Source organism: Copadichromis virginalis, linkage group LG7 (assembly GCF_057382275.1).
Source record: "Copadichromis virginalis isolate Kocher_CV1m ecotype Utaka linkage group LG7, C_Virginalis_male_GT1.1, whole genome shotgun sequence".
Taxonomy (NCBI): domain Eukaryota; kingdom Metazoa; phylum Chordata; class Actinopteri; order Cichliformes; family Cichlidae; genus Copadichromis; species Copadichromis virginalis.
The window spans coordinates 68489694-68504120 of record NC_140624.1 but is presented as its reverse complement, the minus strand read 5'-3'; the positions used below and the strand labels follow the sequence as shown (position 1 = coordinate 68504120).

The 14427-nt window shown below is 43.2% G+C and overlaps 1 protein-coding gene and 1 long non-coding RNA gene across 4 annotated transcripts in view; both read left to right on the top strand.

Moving 5' to 3' along the window:
- The window catches only part of LOC146706712 (uncharacterized), a 36559-nt gene that overhangs the window by 14103 nt on the left and 8029 nt on the right, over window positions 1-14427 (top strand). The window lies entirely within an intron of this gene.
- On the top strand, window positions 130-5817 carry LOC146706714 (mixed lineage kinase domain-like protein). Of its 3 annotated transcripts, XR_014921607.1 has the most exons (4): window positions 130-186; window positions 400-649; window positions 4816-5586; window positions 5784-5817. XR_014921607.1 is itself a non-coding variant. In XM_085464932.1 (3 exons), exon 3 carries the CDS (start codon window positions 4822-4824, stop codon window positions 5479-5481), a length of 660 nt encoding a protein of 219 aa, XP_085321058.1. In that variant the 5' UTR covers window positions 130-186; window positions 400-649; window positions 4816-4821; the 3' UTR covers window positions 5482-5817. The 3 variants fall into 3 exon arrangements, 2 of the variants coding, with proteins under 2 accessions (XP_085321058.1, XP_085321059.1); XM_085464932.1 differs by having other exon boundaries at window positions 4816-5817; XM_085464933.1 differs by lacking the exons at window positions 130-186; window positions 400-649 and adding an exon at window positions 3398-4511 and having other exon boundaries at window positions 4816-5817.

The following is a 14427-nucleotide window of genomic DNA, read 5'->3' as shown; positions in this document are numbered from 1 at the left end:
GGTATCCGTGCTTTACTTTGAAGTATTCTGCTGATAATAAACGGGGCTAACGCAGATCGTTGTGTCTGTTGCTGTACGTCAGCACAGAGATGTTTCAGATAAATCACCTAAAAAACTCACAAGAATGAAATTGACATTCATTTTCCTCAACACCTGAGCAGCAACACTTGTGACCTCCACTGACTGGTAAATACCCAAACTCTTTACTCCTCTGCTCCTGTACGATGGGAGATTTTACCCTGGAGTCATCTTTGTTAAAACCAGCAGCAGTTTAATATTTTTAACTATGCTTTGAAAGTGTTTTCTTCAAATGGGAATTTAGAGTTGAAACGTGTTGTATTCAGCAGCCAGAGGCTAAATCCTGCCCTTCACTAACTTTAATACATTTTGACCTGCCAGGTTGTAGCTGTGGTCCGGTGCACAGAAGAGTGCACCTCTGCTGCATTTGCAATAAAAAGCTGACCAACGCAGAATGAAACTTAAAGGGAAGTTGGTGCCGGAGACAAAGAGAAACCTGTGCATGGATCTTCTCTCTTGATTTGTTGCAGGGAGGCTGCAGGGAGTCACTGAGCTCAAAGGAGTGTGTAGCTACGGCACAACAAGCAGTTTCTTTGAGCCGAATATAAAAGTGACGGAGCTTTATGTGCAGGTAAGTTGTAAGACTACGCCCGTTGTCCAGCGTGCTGTTGCCTAAATAACAAAGAAAACAATGACCCTGTCATGTCTGCGTCAGTCTTGAAAGGACAAACAGCATAATTATGCAGTTGCCACTTTAAAATAATCCTTCTTGTCAGTGGAAATTCTTTGTCATTTCCCAACGCGGACACTTGCAGCATGCTCTCATTTATGAGAAACTGGTGGAGTTTCTACGCCCAAAGATAACGATCTTTCCTCAAATGCATTCTTTTGTAAAAACAAACTCACAGTGAAGAATGTGAAGGTGGACACGTATCAGTGCCACTCTGTTAACCTGCTTAACCTGCAGTAACCGAACATTCAAGAGATTCCCCACCCCACCCCCGAATGCACAGACCGAGTGGATAGCTCACAAAATGTGTCTTTTTTCACAACAAATTCTCTCTTAATGTCCATGAAAGAACTAGAAAAGCTGATCGCGTCCTTGATTGTTAACGTGAGCTTGTCCATTGCTCAAATGAGCTGAGCTTTAAATCAGCAGAAATAAAAAGCTAAGTGTTTCTTTAATACAGCAGTTAAATGTGGAATCAGCTGCTGCCACTGGGTCCAGTTTTACACGTTTGTATGAAAGTATATTTAAAGCTCCAGAAAAGTTTCATTTACCCCTAAAGATGCAAAATGCTCTTCATGCTTCGTTAGAAACTGCATTACTTATAAATGTGGAAATTATATATTTATTATTATTTATTTTTAAAAAAGGAGAACACTGAGGTCGATTAGCTCAGAACTTTGTTTTATATCTTCTCTTTGAACAAGATAGAAATTTAGGGGTAACATGGCCTTACAAACCTATTACACACAGCCTATTCAGTTCATAGGCTGTGTCTATGAACTAAAATTAGTTAAACAATTGGTTAACATTTCTGTTTTTACGTTTGACTACGCACGTTTAGCTTCATTTCTGCAGTTCCACAATAGTATGTGTGTTTTATCCCTGGTATGAAAAATGTTCAGCTGCTGACGGGACAGAGTTCTTTGGAGTCGTGATGCAAAAACAACCTTTATCTTCACGGCGATGTCACACAGACACACTGAACACTGATTCTGAGGAATGCTTGACTTAACAAACACTGGTTGTTGCACAATCACAAAGCAGAACATGAACATATTTCAGTCTTCTTCTTCCTCCTGCTCCCTTCAGGGGGCGCCACAGCAGATCATCAGCCGCCATCTCCTCCTATCCCAGCATCCTCCTCTGTCACACCAACCCTCTGCATGTCCTCCGTCACTGCGTCCTTTGAGGTCTTCCTCTTTTCCTCCTGCCTGGCAGCTCCATCTTCATCACTCTGTCCAGTATATCCACTGTCCTTCATTCCCTGCTCGGTCATCTCTTTTCACTTCCTGTGTCATTGTCTTTTATTTTCTTATCTCTAGTCTATGTCAGAGCGCCTGTTTCCAGGCCCCGTCTGCGGTCTCCAGTTCCTTGTGCCTTTGGATTTTCTCCCTTTTGGACTTTTCACTTTTGCCCATTGGGACTTTGTTTTGTTTTCTCATTGTTTGTTAAATCTCACCTGTTTTCCACGTCTGCATTTTCACATCTCAAAGTGATATTTGAGTCAATTTCAGGGCCTGTAAAGAAGTTTAATCAGTAATTCAGCTTCTACCAGGTTCTGACTGTGAGCCTCAATTACACATACAGTCGGGGAAGATGGCCCCGCCCCTCCCTGAGCCTGGTTCTGCTGGAGGTTTCTTCCTGTTAAAAGGGAGTTTTTCCTTCCCACTGTCGCCAAAGTGCTGCTCATAGGGGGTCACATGATTGTTGGATTTTTCTCTGTATGTAGTATTGGATTGTCTACCTTAGAAGAGGAAAGCAGGTATTTGTTAGACCTTTCTCAACTTCAACACATTCTGTATACATGTTCTTCTACATGAGGTGTATATGTACAGTGGCAAGTGTTCATATTTTCTGCTTGTGAAGTTGTGTCTCATTGTTGTTTTTTAAATTCTTCAAATGCAGTCATCACTTCAAACTATTCACAGTAAATGATTTTTTGTTTCTATGGGCGGAGTCTCCAACTTTGTGATTGCAGCCTTTTCTTAGAACATAAATCTGTGTGTAATCCACCAGTTTAACGTATCCTTCCAGTTACTTTGGAAGCTCTCACACTCAGACCTCTGAGCCGAATCTGAAACTTCCTTTTTGAGAGATTTCAGGTTCAGCTCATCAGAGCTTCCAGATGAAGTTCATCCCAGTTTAATTCTGATACCACTTACAGGGACGCTTCCCCTGCTCTTTGTGATAAATCCTTAAAGTATTTTTCTGGAAAGATCTCAGCTTTAAGGGCTTCTCATCCATCTCATTCATCATCAGTTTTAGACCCAGTTCCAGCTTCTGAATGCTTGACTGTCTTTCAACAGTTTGAGCCAGTGTCTTATTCTGCTTTAAAAGATATAATTGATCATCTCAAAATCTCTGGTTCCCCGCATGATATTCTTCCTTCTCGTTTCTTTAAGGAAGCTTTACATGTTATTGGTCCTTGTATCTTATCTCTGCTGAATGCATCATTGTCATCAGGTTGTGTACCGTCTGTCTTTAAGCATGCTGTTGTGCAACCTATTATGAAAAAGAAAAATCTTGACCCTAATGCTCTCACTAACTACAGGCCGATCTCCAAACTCCCTTTTATTTCCAAAATATTGGAAAAGGTAGTTCTAAAACAACTTCAGGCCTTTTTAGATGTAAATGGTATTAATGACAAGTTTCAGTCTGGTTTGAAACCTCGCCCCAGCACAGAGACAGCCTTACTTAGAGTTTTTAATGATCTTCTTTTAACTGCTGACTCTGGATATTCTGTGGTCGTAGTTTTACTTGACTTGACTGCTGCTTTGGTTAACCACAACATTCTTCTATCAAGAGTGGAACATGTTGTTGGTCTCAAAGGTTTTATCTTGGTTTAAATCCTACCTCTCAGAGAGGTCGTTCTCTGTTGCTATGGGGCAACACTCCTCGGCTTCTGCCCCTATTTACTGTGGTGTGCCTCAAGGGTCCGTGCTCGGTCCTGCTCTCTTCTCTTTGTACATGTTGCCCTTGGGATTAATTTTTAGTAAATACAACATCTCCTTTCACTGTTATGCTGATGATATCCAGATTTATTCACCTTTGAAATCCGATGTGACTGCTTCTTTGCAACCTCTGTTCAACTGCTTGCATGAAGTTAAAATTTGGTTATCACATAATTTTCTTACATTGAACGAGACCGAAATCATAGTCTTTGGTAGTCACACTCCGCTAAACCAGTTAGCTGATGCCCTAGGCCCTCTCGCTAGCCATCTCTCGCCCACTGTAAGAAACCTGTGAGTGTTCCTGGAGGGCTCTTTTAAACTTGAGAAACAGGTGTCCACTGTGGTAAAAAACAGCTTTTACCAGTTGCGTCAGATATCCAAAGCAAAGCCGTTCCTTCCTTTAAAAGACCTTGAAAAGCTTATCCACGCATTTATTACATCCAGATCGGACTACTGTAACTCCCTCTACTCGGGCCTCCAACACTCCTCTCTTTGCCGGCTTCAGTTAATTCAAAATGCAGCTGCGCGTCTTTTAACAGGTACGAGAATTCATGAACACATAACTCCAATGTTAGCCAAATTACATTGGCTCCCTGTTAAATATCGCAAAGATTTTAAAATTCTTTTGTTCACTTTTAATATTCTGAATAATTTAGCGCCCAGCTATCTGAACTACTCCACTCATACAATCCCAACAGAGCAGATCGTCCAATCACAGGCTCCTAGCACAACCTAGGTCTCGAATGAAGTCGAGAGGTGACCGGGCCTTTGCATCCGTGGCACCCAGACTCTGGAATAACCTCCCTGTTCATGTTCGTACTGCCGAGTCGATCCAGTCTTTTAAATCACGTCTTAAAACTTATCTTTTTACTTTGGCTTTTGATTCTAACTAGTTGGTCTAGCTTGTTGTGTTGTTACCTATTGTTTGTTGTCCTGTTTTATTGTTTGTTTTAATTGTCTCATGCTTATACTGACTGTGAAGCACTATGGTCAACACTGTTGTTTTAATATGTGCTATATAAATAAATTTCGATTTGATTTTGATTTGAATTCAGTCTAGTTAAGTTTACTTCTCCATGGCACCGTTACAGTTCTGTTACCTTTCTTTCCTTACAGTTCACCATGGATAAGCTGGTCTCCGAACTTTTTGGCCTCTGCCCAACCATCATCGAGATGTATGACAATATGAAGGACAATGACGAACGCTGCAGGCGGATTGCTGACAGGGTCAGAGCTTTGGAGGGACTGGTTTTAACCGTCAAAGAAAGGGGATCAGGCAGAAACTCTGGCGCTGTGGAGAAAGCGCTGAAGGAACTCCACACCATCTTGAAACATGCTGAGAAACTGGTGTCAAAATTCTCAAAAAATAATCGGCTTAAGGAGTTCATGATGTCAGGCAGCATTGGAGCAAAGTTCAGCGAGGTGAACCAAAGACTCACTGAGAACTTCCAGATGCTTTCTGGAGCTCTGCAGGTTGAGCAGAGCGACATACTGCACAAGGTGTATGAAACTGTTTTAGGGTGCCCCTACACACCGCTGCCTAACCCCCCATGTCCTACGTTTTCCCCAGCAGCACCGCCTATCCCCTCTCCTCCCGTGTCTGCCGCCTACATCATGGCACCCATGCGGGCTTCGACGCCTGTTCTGGCCCAGCCTTTCTGCAAAACTACAACAGTTCGCGTTCTTGTCTCCAATAACATGCCCCCGATGCCCGTCATTAGGACCATCAGCCCTGTTTCTGTCGTCAGAACTGTTTCACCGATGGGTTTTCGGCTCTACTAGTTTGGCCAGTCGCTTTGCATGATTTGTGATCAATAATAATCCCTATTTAATCCTCATGGGCCTTCATTCCTCCTGGAAGGTCTTCTTGACTGGGAAGCTGTGAAGGTAACTTTCATTCTCGAGAAATTCTTTTGTAAAAGAAATACTACTTTTTTTCACGATTAAATAGATTTGAGAGGGATTCAAAAACAAACAATTTTAATAAAGTTTTGTGAAACAATGAAATTATTCCTTGCTGAAATGAGTGCACACATATTTATTCTCTTTCACATTGTTATGTAATTTGTGTCCTCTTGTCCTAGTGCTAAATGAATCTCTAATAAATCAAGGAGCCTATGTGTGTCTGTGTGGTTTTCATCTAATTTAACAATCGTTCATCTGATCTGCTTCAAACTGTGCAGTCTGAGGATGCAGCGTGGTGATCAACAGTCATGTCATGGTCCTGCGGCCATGACTCAGTGACTTTGTGTTTATGTTCTTTATTGTTATTATTCTCTTTATTATTCTTGGGCTGTTTTGGGATGGTTTGTGTTTTGGGATTTTAGATACTGGGTTTTGGGTTTGTGCTCCCTCTGTTGGTCCCTGGTGTTAGTGTTCCCCTGTCTCGTCAGGTTAATCAGGTCCAGCTGTGTCTCCCACCTGTGTGTGATTTCCCAGTGTCTCTTTGTGTACTTATAGTGTGTGTTTTCCTCTGCTCCTCGTCGCGTCGTCTGTGTTCATACCCTGTGAAATCCCCTGCGTGCTCTCCCTGCTGTTCTCCCTTCATGTTCAGGTTTGCCACTCCTTTGTGTAGTTTCACCCAGTTTAGTTCATCCTTAGTTCTGTTTTGCCATCTCCACTTTATGTTTGATATTGTCAATAAATCGCCTTCACATCTGAGTAAGTGCTGAATTTGAGTCCTCCTTTCCACTCTTCACACGGCCGCTGCCCCGGACCGTGACAAGTCATTGGCTAATAACGTAGCACTACACCCTCTCGTCCAATCGCATAAGCCCATGAAATGTCCCCTGGCTTCACGGACAGGGTTTACGTTGGAATAAGTTGGACAAATCTTTTAAAAGTTGCCAAGAAATATCTCCCACTAATGTTTCTGTCGCATCGGTGAGCTGAAACGCCAAACTAGTCGGATCGAGTGTTCAGCTGTTGCAGAGAAACACTGAGCCGGATGAAAAACCTTTCCTGCGTTTCTGTTTTCTTCTTCTTTTCTGGAATTAAAATTCACAGTGAAAACACCACAAAGATCAAGAATAATACATTCGTAGGACTTTTATACTTTTACACATCACATATAAATCAAGTTGAAGAATGAAGCACATCATGAGCTAGTTAATTATAATAATCTCAAATATTTTAAACTTTGTGATTTCAGAGGTTTAACAAAGTTTCCTATAATGTGTGGTCTGATCTTCATTGCAGGACACAGTAGAACGTGTTATTTTCTTGGGCTGAATTTGATGCCACTCCTTTCTGTGTCTCCTCCAGTGTCTCCTCCTGCTCTGCTAATTTTGCCTCCAGCTTGGACATTTTTTTCTCGTTTATCCAGCTTCATCTCCCGATCGATGTGTAGAGCCCCAGACAGCGATATGTAGTCATCAGTGAGGCTCTTGTTCAGATTTTCAAACTCTTCCACATCTGATTCATCTTGTGAGCCTCTGTGAATTTGATGTTCAGTAGTTCAGCTTTCTGCAAAGTCTCTAGGAAATTCTCCAGAGCTTTTTTCACATCAGACAGCTGAACTTCCTTCCTCTGGTCGAGGAAAAACACCAGTTTCCACAGAGCTTCAAGTCTTTTCACGACGAGGGGAGCCTGGATCTCCAACTTCCTAACTGGCAGACCACAGGCAGTAAGGATGGGCGGACATGTCTCAGCCTCCACCACTCTCAGCACTGGAGCCCCCCAGGGGTGTGTTCTGAGCCCCCTGCTGTACTCTTTGTACACATATGACTGTGTGGCCACTACCAGCTCCACCACCATCATCAAGTTTGCTGACGACACCGTCGTGGTGGGCCTGATCTCTGATAACAACGAGACGGCCTACCTGAAGGAGATTAGGAATCTGGAGAACTGGTGCCAGAGGAACAACCTCCTTCTAAACGTCAGTAAGACAAAGGAGCTGATAGTGGACTTCAGCACTAAGCAGGAGAGGAACTACCAGACCCCCGTCATCAACGAGTGCCCAGTGGAGAGAGTGGACAGCTTCAAATACCTCGGAGTTCACATCACGCAGGACCTGTCATGGTCCTGTCACATCAACACCGTGGTGAAAAAGGCCCGACAGCGTCTCTACCACCTCAGACGCTTGAGAGACTTCCAACTGCCCTCCAAGGTGCTCAGGAACTTTTACTCGTGCACCATAGAGAGCATCCTGGCGGGAAACATCTTAACCTGGTTCGGGAACAGCACCATGCAGGACAGACGAGCTCTACAGAGGGTTGTGCGGTCAGCTGAGCGCACCATCCGCTCCGAGCTCCCTGACCTGCACTCAATCTACAGCAGGCGGTGCTGGACCAAGGCCAGGAAGATGGTGAAGGACCTCAGCCATCCCAACAACAGACTGTTCTCTCTGTTGAGGTCAGGAAAGCGATTCCGCTCCCTGAAGACCAACACAGAGAGACTGAGGAGGAGCTTCTTCCCGCAGGCGATACGGTCTCTCAATCACACCACCACACAGTACTGACCCACACATACAGTTCTTACACACACACTGGACTTTCTGGACTTTGTTTTCACTTCATTACTTAAATCACGCTGCTGTTATTGTGCATATATTTATTTATATTTCTTCATACATTCTTATATAGTTCTATATTGTGTATTTTGTTGTACAGTTATTTTATTTTCAACTTTAATTTATATATTTATCTTTATCTTATTCTTCCCAGTTAAATTTACCCTTCATTCTAATTTGTGTTGTACAGTTATTTCATTTTTAACCTTAATTTATATTTTATTCCTTCCTAGTTAAATTTACCCTTTTTAATTTTTCATATTTATTTCCTATCTTATTCATAGCCTTTTCCTTTTTTGTTTTCTTTAGGTCACGAGCAGTTGTCCAAGCATTTCACTACATATCGTACTGTGTATGACTGTGTACGTGACAAATAAAATTTGAATTTGCTGGACATTATCCTTCATCTTCTCAATCGTTCTGTGAACATCCTTGAATGTCGTCATTATTTCCTTGTTCAGCTGAAGAGACATGTGCCAGGGAACAAAATGTTTTTATTCAGCCCTCAATGAGTCACATTCAAATTATAATGACTAGGATTGCTGAATCTCTGAACCTCACGTTGAGCGCACATGGACTCCTCAGCGACCACTTTCACAAAGAAAACAGTTTCCTGCTCTGCTTTTGAACGTCTGGTGTCCTGGTGCAGCCACAACAACCTGGTGCTGAATGCCCAGAAGACAGTGGAGATTATTGTGGACTTCAGGAAGCACACAGCTCCACTCCCCCCCATCATCCTGACTGACACCCCCATCACCTCTGTGGACTCATTCCGCTTCCTGGGTACCACCATCACTCAGGACCTGAAGTGGGAGCCCACCATCACCTCCGTCATCAAGAAAGCCCAGCAGAGGATGTACTTCCTGAGGCAGCTGAAGAAATTCAACCTGCCAACACGGACGATGATGCAGTTCTACACCGCAATCATCGAGTCCATCCTCACCTCCTCCATCACCGTGTGGTACGCTGGAGCCACTATCAGGGACAAACAGAGACTGCAGCGTGTTGTGCGCTCTGCTGAGAAGGTGATTGGCTGTCACTCTAAAAAGTAATTAATGGGATCTTTAGTCATTACTTACATATATATGTTGTTGTGAAATGAAAAATCAAGTTCATAAATACTGTTAGACTTCCTAATTAAAATTTTTATTTTATTGAGTTCGGGTGACACATAAATTATGCCTCTTTACTCAATATATAATCGTGATTTGTCTGAATTTAAAATCTTCTTTTAATCAAAAAACAATATAATTTTAAGTTCTGTCGATGTAAAATACAACTTGATGACGTGTAAACAGCTCACAGTTCCCTTCTTCTACACAAGCGGACATATTCAACAGCACGTGTTCAAGGTTTATCAAGAGCTGTGTTCATCGCGAACGGTGAGTAATTTTATGCGAAATTACACATATCTGCAGTCGCTCTGGATTTTGTTAGTTTACTTTAAAACAACGACGTAACATACATAACATACATCTTAGCTTGCCCCCGCGTTTGTGTGAAAGGCTAGAAGACCTTCAGTCTAGATCGAGAAGGAGAAGGAGAAGAGGGCAGTTCGGTAATGAGCTTTGTTGAAAATGTGATCAGAAGAGAGAGGCTAATACCTGATGGCACTGACCCACAAATACAACGGGCTCACCGATCCCTCGGTCCTAAGCCAGGTGCTGATGCCGCTCTCCGTTCCATTGTCGTCTGTTTTCTTCTGTTCAAAACAAAGGAAACCGTCCTCAGAAACGCATGGCAGAAGAAGATCCTCGTCAAAGACAAACCCATCGATTTTGACCATGATTATACTGCCACGGTAGTACAACAGCGCCGTGCACATAGAGAAGTGAAAAGCGCACTTAAACAAAAGGGCATACGATTCCAATTCTCTCCAGGGTTTAATTAGAGCCCCCGGGCTCGGTGTGAATAATGCAGCACCTGAACGCACCTGAGCGGCCTGCTCGAGCAGAACGAGGAGCCGCAGGGAGGCCGAGAGAGCACCACCTCCAGAGGGAGAGAGAGGGTGGTGAAAGGGTTTGAAAGAGTAACATCATAACATCTGAAGGTTTTCATGTCACTCTAATGATGTCCTGACAGAACCACGAGGGGCATCAGAAACATCTGTGTCACACCTGTCCATCACTACATCTGTGTTAGTGACACTGCTGGAAGAATCCAGATTGCTTTGATTATTGTTTCCTTCCATTTTGTTTGCACTAACACTGCAAGCATCAGACTAAATCATACTTAGTATGTATGACCCCACAGCACCATATCACCCTATTAGAGCACTTCGCTCTCGCTCTGCAGGCCTACTTGTTGTTCCTAGAGTATTTAACAGTAGAATGGGAGGCAGAGCCTTCAGTTTTCAGGCCCCTCTTCTGTGGAACCAGCTTCCAGTTTGGATTCAGGAGACAGACGCTATCTCTAATTTCAAGATTAGGCTTCAAACTTTCCTTTTTGCTAAAGCATATAGTTAGGGCTGGACCAGGTGACCCTGAATCCTCCCTTAGTTATGCTGCAATAGACGTAGGCTGCCGGGGATTCCCATGATGCATTGAGTTTTTCTTCTTCACTCACTATGTATTAACAGACCTCTCTACACTGAATCATATCTGTTATTAACCTCTGTCTCTCTTCCACAGCATGTCTTTATCCTGTCTTCCTTCTCTCACCCCAACCAATCACAGCAGATGGCCCCGCCCCTCCCTGAGCCTGGTTCTGCTGGAGGTTTCTTCCTGTTAAAAGGAAGTTTTTCCTTCCCACTGTCGCCAAAGTGCTGCTCACATGTCATTGTTGGAGTTTCTCTTTTGTCTCTTTATTATCATAAGGTTCTTACTCTACAATATAAAGTACCTGGAGGCAACTGTTGTTGTTTTTGCTGTATAAATAAAAGTGAACTGAGTTGAATGTAATTTGGTTGAACAGGAAATTCACATCATGGATCTGGAGCAGCTGTGTGATGATGTCATGTCAACATGGACCAAAACCTCTGAGGGATGTTTCCAGAAACTTTTTAAATTTGTGCCACAAATGACTAAAGCAGAAGAGAGCTCAGACTCAGCTTCACTGTCATTCAGCCATTTGACATGATATGAATGAAAAACAGATTCTCTGTCCAGGACCTGGGTCTGAGCGACCCAGGGTCCATGAGCATTTATGACTCTTGTTATATATGATATGTGTTTGTTTCTGCATTGTGCTGCTGTTCCTGTGTCTATGATGTTGGAGACCTCACCTGCTCAACCGCCTGCCATAACCACGCCACCATCACTTTACCTACCTGTTGCTGCTGCATCACCGTCCAATCTACCCCCAGTGGCTGCTACACCACCATCATTTCCACTGCCTGCAGCTGCCACACCAGCACGGCCTGCGTGTCACAAACCACCTGCAGTGCTTCGCCATGGGCCATCGGAGCTCTTACGTGGCTGGACCTACTACAAGGCTGTCATCAGATCACTGGCCGGCCACCAGAACTGCTATGCCACAGCTGCCAGACCTGTGGCAGGCCGCTCGAGCTGTTTTCCTGCCGTCACCGTCCATCGGGCCGGCTGCCAAAACTGTGGCAGAACTGCGGTTGATTTTTTCAGTTTTTTGGGGACTGTTTTGACAGCGCTGCTGGACGTGCGGTCGGACTTTGAAACCGTTGGGATTAGGGGCTCTGTTTGCTAGAGGATTTTGTTTTTGCACGGAGAGTGCGGAGACTCGGGAGCAGAATACAGACACTTGGGAGAAGGCGCGACACGGGAGTCGTGGGAGCGCACTGGAGATTTGTTGTGTGTTACATTTACTTCACTGTAAATCAACGCACTGTTTACTGCACAGAGTCCAGCATTTAGGTCCTTTCTCCCCCACAGTCTGCCACACAGACCGTGACATTCTCAGGTCTCAGTATTGCAGCATGCTACCAAACAACGAGTAAAACATTACAAATAACTACAATTAATAGAACAAGAAATTCTCAAAAATAAGTACTGAAATATGCAAAAACGTAAATAACAATCACAAATATATAATATTTATATTTGGTTCTTCTTTATTTTAATGACTATTTACAGATTTTCACTGGAGGCATCAAAACTATGGATGAACACATGGAATTAAACCCTCGGCCTTCTCTCAGCGAGCTTCATGCTGTAGTCACCTGACATGGTTTCACTTCACAGGTGTGTTAACTCCAAAGCTGGAATCCTGGAATTTCTTGCCTTCTGAATCTGGTTGGGACTAGAAGTCAGGTTGGCACGCAGTAGGGCTGCACGATATTAGGAAACCCTGCGATGTGCGATAACTGCGATCAATATTGCGATAACGATATGACTTACGATAAAATAAATAGCAAAACAAACAAAAAACCCCGAATACATAATTTACGTTTTACTGCAACAGTTTTATTTAAAGAAAGCTGCCGTATTAGCAGTGTAACAACAAAGTGCACTTTAACATTGAAACATTGCCCCCATAAAAATTTTTGGGTCTTCTTTAAGATCCCAGCTGGCCAGCACCTCACGTAATACACGGGCTATATTTTCACTAGTGTGAGAGTTTGGAAAACACACAGTCTCTAGACACCGTGTTTTCAGTTCAAAGTCTTCGGTGAGGAAGAGCACTGTGAAACTCATATATGGCTCCGTTGTACGACTTGATCATAGGTCTGTAGCGTAGTTTTCAGCTTGGCTCAGTTCAAATGTGACGGTCTTGTGTAGGGCTGGGTATCGTCCATGATTTCTAGAATCGATTCGAATCCGATTCACAAGGTCCTGAATCGATTCGATACACGATTCGATTCAATTTGATTCGATTCGATTTAAATCTGGGAAATTTTGCCTCAGTCAGATTATAATTCAGATCAGTACATTTACATATTTTTGTATCTATAAAAAGGAAGCTGACACACGCAAGACTTTATCACAGGTGTGAGCGTCACAGCAGAGGCCTTTGTGTCAAAGTAGCTGAAGATAAAACACAGAAACACATGAAGGTGGTTTTCCTGGCCTGGATTTTATAAAAATATTCTGCAGTACATCAAAAACGAAAGAAAACCATTAACCAGCTTATGAACATTGCCTCTGAAGTTACAGCGGTTTTATTAGAGACAGCGTTTTGCATCATTTTAAAAAGTTTACATTTGTTCAGAAGCCTGTTGAACGGCAGAAATTAGGTTTTCTCTTTGGAAGTAAGTAAAAAAAAACATCGGCCGACAGGCTGTAAACAACGGTAGACTTGTGCGTAACAACCAAGCAAATAATGCAGAAAACAGATTTCGGGGACAGACGGGAAACTGTTCTTGAAGTACAGAGAGAGAGAGAGAGCTGTGCATGAAGTGTGATTTTATCCTGGTGGAAGCAAAACAGCAACAGTCAGAGTGAATCCATGACGATGTTTATGTGAAGCGTTTGGATCTTCTTTTGCTGCTGGTTCGGTCAATATTGTTTGGAGAGAGATCAAACTAACAGCTTTAGAATCTGTGCAAAAACGGCGTGAACACAAAGCGCGGACCCGCCGAAACATCAGAATCAGCGAGCTGTCGGCTTTCAGCCCCGAGCGTGTCCGTGCCGTCGGGTGAGAAAGTCACATCTCACTGATCCTGATCCGTCGGCGCTTTGTGTTTACGTCTCTGTGCAGAATCTGTGTTCCTGCTCTCATTCACTGTTTTAAATGTTTGGTGGTTGTCAAAATTTTGTGAAGTTTCACCTGAGATTCTGGAATTTCGGGCAAAATACATTTATATTAAAAAAATCAATTCAGGATTTTAATGAATCGATATCACGTTATCCAAGCCAGAATCGATATTAATCGATGAATCGATTATTAAAACCCACCCTAGTCTTGCGGCATGTTTCGTACATTTGTGGAATGGCGACATGGGAAAAGTAGTTTCCTGAGGGGATGCGGTATCTCCGGTCCACTTTATGTATCAGACTGGTGAAGCCCTCCCTGCTAACTGTATTTATAAGCATCATGTCTTTGTCAAAAAATGTGTAATGGCCTCTGTTATTTCTTTGTAGCGCTTCCACGTTTTCTCATAAGGAGTTCCACTTTAAAAACTCGGATACAGAGACGGCCGTTGGACTGCGGGGCTCTTTGTCTTAACATTAGCAACATTAGCTAGCCCTGTCTTTCTGGAACTCTTCAAACAGTTCTCTGTGGTCGTGTTGAAGATGATGGTGGAGTCGTGTTTCCTCTGGTGGTTGCCACGAGTGTTCGGCAAGTTTTGCAGAGCACCTGTGTTT

What these genes read in the sequence shown, in the direction of transcription:
- LOC146706714 (XM_085464933.1), top strand. Translation starts at nt 4,443, where the DNA reads ATGAAGTCGAGAGGTGACCGGGCCTTTGCATCCGTGGCACCCAGACTC. An exon ending in GGAATAACCTCCCTGTTCAT is followed by an intron (nt 4,512 to 4,815) that starts GTTCGTACTGCC and finishes CTTTCCTTACAG; the next exon opens with TTCACCATGGATAAGCTGGT.